We start from the raw sequence: 8,880 nt of genomic DNA on the forward strand, positions 1-8,880 counted from the left end.
ATGAAACCAAATCATTCCCACGTGTCAGGAACAAATGTCATCCTGCATATTAACATCCATTTCATTCATGCAGAGCATAAACATCTCATCTTTTTGTTTAAGCTTATGAATTCTTACATTTTTACATGAAATAAAAGTGTACGAAAGTGAAAAGTCTTTCATTCCAACAAAGATTGTTAATTGGTTCTTGTGTGTTGCACGGTGGTTCGGTGTTTAGCACGTCTGCTTCACACAAAAATCATGTTCAAATCTCAATTCTAGTTTTCATCTTCTACTTGTGTGGGTTTACTCCTAAACTTTTTTTTTCATTTTTAATACGTACATTGTGCAGTATAGAAATTGTATAATAACGTATATTAATTGTACAACAAACACATGTTATGCAAACATGTTTGCACCCCCTGCGACCCCGAAAGGGACAAGCGGTATAAAATGGATGGATGTTTTCATTATACAATTAACACAGTACAAATATTTATAGCACGATTAAGGTTGTTAATCGTACATGATAATTGTGTGTGTTAATTGTATAACAAAAAACAAACATGTTTTGTTAATTGTGTAATAAAAACGAGTTAGCTAATTTGTCTAACAAAAACATGTTGAATTAATCGTATAATAAAAACATGTTATATTAATAGTAGAGTTTAAAATATCCACTGTTTGTTTGTATTAAACAATTACTCACACACAATTTTCAAAAATTAAACAATTTCTGATTATTGTTTGGGTGATAATCAACCAAATCTATTTTATGCTTGAGATACAACATGTATGATATAAAGTATAAGTTTATGCCAAATGTTAATGTTTTTCAAAAAAAATTTATTTGCAGTTTTATTAAAACTTTTCTTGAATTTTCCTGAAACTTTGAAATTGTTTTATTTTTGGCACGGTCATAATTATCCCTCCTGTTCTTGAAAGGATTGCTCTAATGAAGACATAACAATTCGTACATGCTGATGATCTATCCAGCCATAACACATTTATGAAAGTTATTAAGTCACATTTCATGCATTTAAGAAGTGAAGAAAAAAACCAAGCTTGGCGACAGAGGTGAGTGAGGAAAAACCTTTGTAGGAAACTCTCCACACATAGAGACTTTTATTGTAAGTTATTGTACACTTACAGTATCATAAGCTATTTTACACAAAAAATATGTTGATTTCTCAATAAAATTCAGAATGGTCCCGTTTCTCCATTACCAGCATCGCACTGAAAAAACATAAGTCAGATTTGGCGACACATTTTTTTATTGCCTTTTTTCAGCGAAATACATTTTTTGTTTCAATTATTATTAAACAGTTATGTTAGTATACAGTTTTATATCTTGTTATTATTTATTTTTTTTAATCAGTGTACTCCAGTTGAATACATATACAAGTTGTTGTAATGATAGTTATTTGAAGTTATGATATTTATTGATCAATCAATCAATCAATGTTTATTTATATAGCCCTAAATCACAAGTGTCTCAAAGGGCTGCACAAGCCACAACGACATCCTCGGTATAGCCCACATAAGGGCAAGGAAAAACTCACTCCAGTGGGATGAAATGTATGTCGTCACGAAGAACAAGGGGAGTGTTTTGGTGGGAGAGTGGGGGTGGGGGGTGAAAGCGTCCTGTGTGCCCACAGACACGCTCCCACGCACACACGCACGGGCAGTCGGTAACGGCGGGAGTCTTTGTTGTCCTCGGTGCTCGATGGACGTGTGTTCGTCGCGCGGGTGCATGGAGGTCATGGATCACGGAGGGCACGTCCAGCCGCACGTGCACGCGCAGGACCCCATCAGCTTCGGCATCGATCACATTCTGCACGGCGGCGGCGGCGGCGAGCACCCGTGCATGTTGGCTACGAGGATGCACGAGCCGGACTATGGTCACCTGTACACGTGCGACGCCGGCAACGGCTTTCCATGCGCGAGCGTTCACGGCGACGGCTACCACGTGAACGTGGGCTCTAACGTCAACTCGTCGGCGGTCATCCGCGTGCCCGCGCACAGACCCGGGACCGGCGGGAGTTTGCCGTCCATGACCGGAAGTGTCAACAACCTGAGCGCGCTCACCTTCCCGTGGATGGAAAGCAACAGAAGATACACCAAAGACAACTTCACTGGTATATACACACACACCTATATATATATATATATATATATATATATATATATATATATATATATATATATAATACATTTGTCTTGCTTTTGTACAACATACATATTGTTTATCAAACAGTTTCATTTCGATAAAGCATTGATTTATGATTACGTTATTTCCCCATTGTGCAAGAACGTTATTCATTCTATCAAAGATGATGATAAATGAGCGTTTGAATAGGTTATTTCGAAATTAAATGGCTAATGTAGTATAAAAAGTAAATGTCAAGATGAACTGTATGTAACACTAATAATTCATGTTGAATCGCAATAAAAACGATTGTATAAAAAAAATAAAAAAACATAAAAAAATAAAATTAAAAAAAGTTTTTCCTGTAATTAAACAGACATAGCACCACAACTAATTTTAAAAGGCTAATTCATTCTTTTAATTTCCATCCATCTTCAGTGACTGCAAATATGAAAATCAACTTAGCAGGTGGGGAGATCTTTAAAGCAAACACAAATATTAAAATAAATAAATCTCCTTTTATTTTTTTCATGTGCTTTATGCTATTGCGGCATTTCGTTCAAATGACAAATTAACGCGTGAAACACAAACAGTAATAATGGAGAAAAAACGAGAACAAGCGGATTTGTTAATATTATAACAATACATCGTAACAACGACAATGATTAATAATACTATCAAAAACGATAATGATGCTAATAATAATGATATATTAGTAATAACAACGATGACAATAATAAATAAAACAATGGTCATGTGTTTTTTATTTATAAGACAAAGCTGCATGCAGGCTGTATAACAAATACAATGAACACACGATTAAACAAATAAGATAATATTTGATTGATGGAATTAAAAACATAATTTAATTGTTGTGAGAGTCGCTGAGTGGACAAAGGTTTAAACACTCATGATATATATTTGATGAATAATAATCAAGGAACCCCAACTGTAAACATATTGACATGAATAATGTATAATTAATGGAGGTTGACATTGTTTTTATTGCAGTGTGTGTGACTCCACGCTCGGTACCGCGCCGTGTGGGACACCCTTACCAGAACCGAACTCCGCCCAAGAAGAAGAAACCTCGGACTTCGTTCAGTCGACTACAGATCTGCGAGCTGGAAAAACGTTTTCATCGACAGAAGTATTTATCATCTGCGGAGAGAAATATTCTCGCCAAAGCGTTGAAAATGAGCGACGCGCAGGTGAAGACTTGGTTCCAAAACAGAAGAACCAAATGGAGGTGAAGTCCTCGTGCAGTTTTATATATTACTTATAGTCACACGTGATTCCTAAAATCGAATAATAATCATGGCAATGCTTATTTAACAAACTAATTTACGGTATTTTCTTAATTGTTATAATTATATTTGTAATTATACTTATAATTACAATTATTATATCATTATTATTATTATCCATCCATCCATCCATTTACTACCGCTTGTCCCTTTTGGGCTCGCGGTTACTAATAAAATATACAATCGACGCAATGTATTTTAGAATAACCACATCATTTTTATGTGCTCTCTTTTTGTTACCCGACTATTTTATAAATATTCACATACATTGAAATACATAAAATATTAAAAATAAAAGAAATACATCATTTTAAAATAAATCGTATAATGTAATAGAACAATTGAACACGTTTAACGTCTTTTTAAAAATGTTTTATTTTATGTTTTTTTTTTCATCCGATTAAAATGTCATAGTTATAATAAATTGGGAAAGTACAATAAGCGGGGGGAAAGAAACTGATTAATGCAATGCTAATGCGTGGAAAAATTAGAATTTGTTTTTAAATCATAGTAATTAGTTAATATCATCATTTTGAAAGATTAATAAAACGGTTAGTATTTTTTTTTTTACTTATTTGGACAGTAATATATTAACACAAATAATACACGTGAGTTAAGAAATTGTGTGAAGACATGAACTGCAATGTTGAACATGTGGAGAACTGTGATCAAGAATTGTTGGATGCCAGATTATTTCAAATAGAAAAGTGGAAAAATACTTTTATTTTAACGGGAATCTTTGGATCAGAAAAAAACGGGATCAAAATGGAAAATAGACAGTGTGAATATTTTTAAGTTAGAATGTGAAGGGTTACACATGTAAATAATATATTAAATAATAATAATAGTATAATAATACATATTAAGGAATGTTGCTGCAGAATATGAAAACAATAACTAATATTCGTCATTAAAACCATATTATCACGAGTATGCAACTATTATTAAAACTGAATTTCAAGCTCATATAGACCAAATAATTATTAATATTATTTATTCATGTGTTACTATTAATATTATTACAAATATTAAAACTGTATTTCACGCTATATAGACAAAATATACTAGTTAATAATAAAATGTTATGACTACTAGTACTGTGTATTATAATATCAATGGCAAGAATATTACAAATTATTATCACTATTATAATTGTTACTGATTGTGTTACAATTGTTAAAACTGTATTTCAAGCTCATATAGTCTAAATATATGAACCCATTTGAAATAATGATAATAAGAAAAATACTAATTACTATTTGTATGAGGTGGTGACTTGTACCGCCTTCTGCCCGATTGCAGCTGGGATAGGCCGCCACCCCGAGAGGGACAAGCGGTAGGAAATGGATGGATGAATGGGTTATCACAATTATTTAAGTTGTATTACAAGCTCATATAGTCCATATATAATGCATGTCAATACATATACTAAAACAAGTATATTAACAATAATTAATCTAATTAGTATTATTATTGTAAGTATTATTAATATCGTTACAATTCTTAAAATGTAATTCACGCTTATGTAGTCCAAATATAATGCAATTAGAATAACACATATATTATTAATATGTATTATTATTAATGGTATTACAATGATTAAAACCGCATTTCAGGCTCAGTTGTCCAAATACACTACAGTATGTAATTAATAATCATAACAATAAGCTATTTATTAAAGCTATTTATTACTAATATTATTACATTTACTAAAGTTGTAGGCCTACTTCACTCCTAAACGTGGTGGTATATTAATGATATCATTAATATTATTATTAATTATATTACAGTTATTAACGTCCAAGCTCACATATATGTCAATATAATATTGATGATTGAAATGTTAATATTATTATTAATATGTTATAATTGTTAGAGCTGAATTCATCGTGTGTGTGTGTGTGTGTGTGTGTGTGTGTGTGTGTGTGTGTGTGTGTGTGTGTGTGTGTGTGTGTGTGTGTGTGTGTGTGTGTGTGTGTGTGTGTGTGTGTGTGCAGGAGGCAGACGGCAGAGGAGAGAGAAGCAGAGCGTCAGCAGGCAAACAAAATAGTTCTTCAGCTTCAACAAGAAGTTTTCCAGAAGTCCATCAAACAAACTTTAGTTCCAGACGCGCTTTGCCTACAAAATAATTCTTTGTTTGCGCTGCAGAATTTGCAGCCGTGGAGTGAAAACACTGCAAAGATTAGCAGCGTGTCAGCCTGCGAATGACTGTGTTCAATTATGTGTCATAATATTTTCATCAAGAACCGAAACTTCACAACTTATCTGACTTAAGAAAAAGTCTTAATGTTTGTCTTCTAACATCACATTTAAAGTGTAAAACAGTGATGTCCAAAGTAATAGAATACACGTATTGATTAGATGCGCTCTTATTTTGTCAGCTACAACACAATATAATATGCATACAGTAATCTAATGAATATAATGTACGAAATGACACATCTTCACATGTTTGTTCACACGTACACACATACTTTTATAAATATTAAAACATCTCCATCCACACGTGTGTATTAGATCTATGCCACCAAGAAACACATACTCAAAAGACTGCAAGGCAGGGGTGTCAAACTCAAATACAGAGTGAGCCAAAATTTAAAACTGAACAAAGCCGCGGGCCAAAGTTGAACAAATTAACCTTTTAATAGGGACCCAAACAAGTTTTGCATTGAATATTGAACAAGCAAGGCTTATATAACTTTATAGTGACATGCAAAATCGAGTTTCAAATAATAATAATAATTCAAAAATATCAATGGCATATCAAATAAAATTTAAATAAAAATTGAATGCCTCTTTTCTATTTGCAGCCTTCTGAGGTAAATATCAAAATAAACTTTTTCCACGGGCTAATAATACATTTGAAAATAAAATAACAATAATGAATGAATCAAACATTCAAGCCTTGAAGTAGCAAGAGAAAGTGCATGAATAAAACGTTAATTATTGCTCAGTTTGCTACACTGATTTGCTTTAACACTGAATATGGAACAAGCAACGCTTATATAACTTAATAGTGCAAAATTAACTTTCAAAAAACAAACGAAAAAACATCAATGGTATATTAAATAACATTTAATAAAAAATGTAATGCCTCTTTTCTATTTTTGGCCTTCTGGGGTATATATCAACATTAACTTTTTCCACAGGCTAATAAATTTGAAAATAAAATAATAATGAATAAATCAACCATTCAGGCCTTTTTACTGCTCAGTTTGCAACACACTGATCTAATCTGATGTGCCCAAGCCAGATACCTGCCATCTTTTCTGGGATGCTAGTTCATTAATGTCGGGGCTCAGGTGGGCGGGGTTGGGGGGGGTATATTGTAGCGTCCCGGAAGTTATGTGCTGCAAGGGGTTCTGGGTATTTGTTCTGTTGTGTTTATGTTGTGTTACGGTGCGGATGTTCCCCCGAAATGTGTTTGTCATTCTTGTTTGGTGTTGGTTCACAGTGTGGCGTTTATTTGTAACAGTGTTAAAGTTGTTTATACGACCACCCTCAGTGTGACCTGTATGGCTTTTGATCAAGTATGATTTGCATTCACTTATGTGTGTGTAGAAGCCGCATATATCATGTGACAGGGGCCGGTACGCTGTTTGTATGGAGGAAAAGCAGACGTGACGACAGGTTGTAGAGGATGCTAAAGGCAGTGCCTTTAAGGCACGCCCCCAATATTGTTGTCCGGGTGGAAATCAGGAGAAATTCGGGAGAATGGTTGTCCCGGAAGACTTTCGAGAGGGGCATTGAAAATCGGGAGGGTTGGCAAGTATGAGTATTAGCGGTGAATGCGGTGTTACAGCGGCACCGCCGCTGTATACTACCAGCGGGCCAGCTCTAATGTTAATTTTATATTGCCTCAAGGGCCAAATGAAATTACACGGCGGGCCAATTTTGGCCCACGGGCCAGAGTTTGACACCCATGCTGTAAGGCAATATTGGCCAATCAGAAGCGCAGATGACGTCATTTACAGAGGTGGTACGACAGTAAGAAAAAGGCATAATCACGCCTGTTTCTGTCACTGCAGAACAAAAGTAGCAATATATTTACAAGTCATTTCAGTATTTTTAAAGTTCACAGGCCAACATTGTTTGTCGCTGTACCTTTTTTTTTTATCAAACAATTTAACACACAAAAACTATATGTTGACAATATACTAACACATTAAGGCACATTTCAATATTCCAAACATATTCAAGGTTGAGTAATCAATACCTATATATAAACAAAAATCATTTTAAAGACAGTAAGGAAAGAGACAATGCAAAAAAAAAAAAAAAAATGGGCTCTTAAAAAATAATTAAAAATGTTCCCATAAAGACAATAATTTAGGGGCTTTTCTATCTTTTACCAATTTCCAAGATTGTATTAATAATTAGAAATTATAAAGTCAATGGGAGAATGTGGGTTTCACTTTAAAACAATCGGCTTGTGTGTACAAAAAATAGTTTGTAACATAATAATTTTAATAATAATTTCTAGTTTGTTATCTTTCGTGAATATACCAAATTTAATCTATTCTTTCGTATATGGGGACATCTTTATACCATTGTCTTTCTCTTCCCAAAATAAATATACACGATCACATTCCAAAAATAACTGATTCTCATATTCTACTGTATTACAAATATAACCATAATATTATATTTGTGGGTAACATTTCAATAATAATTTTAGATTGCATGACTTTACTTTAGGAAGAACTGGAAATGGAATTTATCATGTCTTATTTTCCATTGTTTTACTTTTGTAAACTTTTTTAGGATATATTGTCTATGAATTGGGCCTGGAAAATATTATTTTACTAACACCCACCTCAAATATTAAACTATGTATAAATAAGGCGTCGTGTTTGAATATAACACATCTTGAGTCCTCTAAGATTTTAAAGGTAGAAGTATTGCTTTGGTGATCTTCTGAAACTGACTTCTTGTCAACATTGAAACTTATCTCTCTTTATATGTTAACAAAACGCCATAACTGTCCATACCATACATACTGTACACATATATATATATATATATATATATATATATATATATATATATATATATACTGTATATAAAGCCTTGATAACATGGCCCCGAAAAATGAACTACTACGTGAATATCTCAGGCAGCAGAACCCTGATGAGAGTGCAGAGGAGGAGGAGCAGACAACCTGGATGGACAAGCCCCTACATGGCATGTACCACCATCAGATAGAGGAAGTGGCTGATATCAAGAAATCCTACCAGTGGCTGGAAAATGCAGGACTGGCAGACAGCACAGAGGCACTAATCATGGCAGCACAAGAACAGGTCATAAGCACAAGAGCTATAGAGGCCAGGATCTACCAGAGTAGATCAGACCCAAGATGCGGACTGTGCAAAGAAGCCCCTGAGACAGTACAGCACATACTAGCAGGCTGTAAGATGCTAGCTGGATCAGCGCGTTCATGGAGAG

The 8,880-nt window shown here is 33.9% G+C and overlaps 1 protein-coding gene across 1 annotated transcript; it reads left to right on the top strand.

The window, feature by feature from the left end:
- The first annotated feature begins 1,741 nt into the window (after nucleotides 1–1,741).
- LOC133610368 (T-cell leukemia homeobox protein 1-like) lies at nucleotides 1,742–5,712 on the top strand. The gene is made up of 3 exons (XM_061966599.1): nucleotides 1,742–2,117; nucleotides 3,140–3,377; nucleotides 5,433–5,712. The coding sequence occupies exons 1-3, from the start codon at nucleotides 1,742–1,744 to the stop codon at nucleotides 5,641–5,643; spliced, it is 825 nt and encodes a 274-aa protein (XP_061822583.1). The 3' UTR covers nucleotides 5,644–5,712.
- Nucleotides 5,713–8,880: the final 3,168 nt, after the last annotated feature.

This window comes from Nerophis lumbriciformis, linkage group LG02 (genome assembly GCF_033978685.3).
Source record: "Nerophis lumbriciformis linkage group LG02, RoL_Nlum_v2.1, whole genome shotgun sequence".
Lineage (NCBI taxonomy): Eukaryota > Metazoa > Chordata > Actinopteri > Syngnathiformes > Syngnathidae > Nerophis > Nerophis lumbriciformis.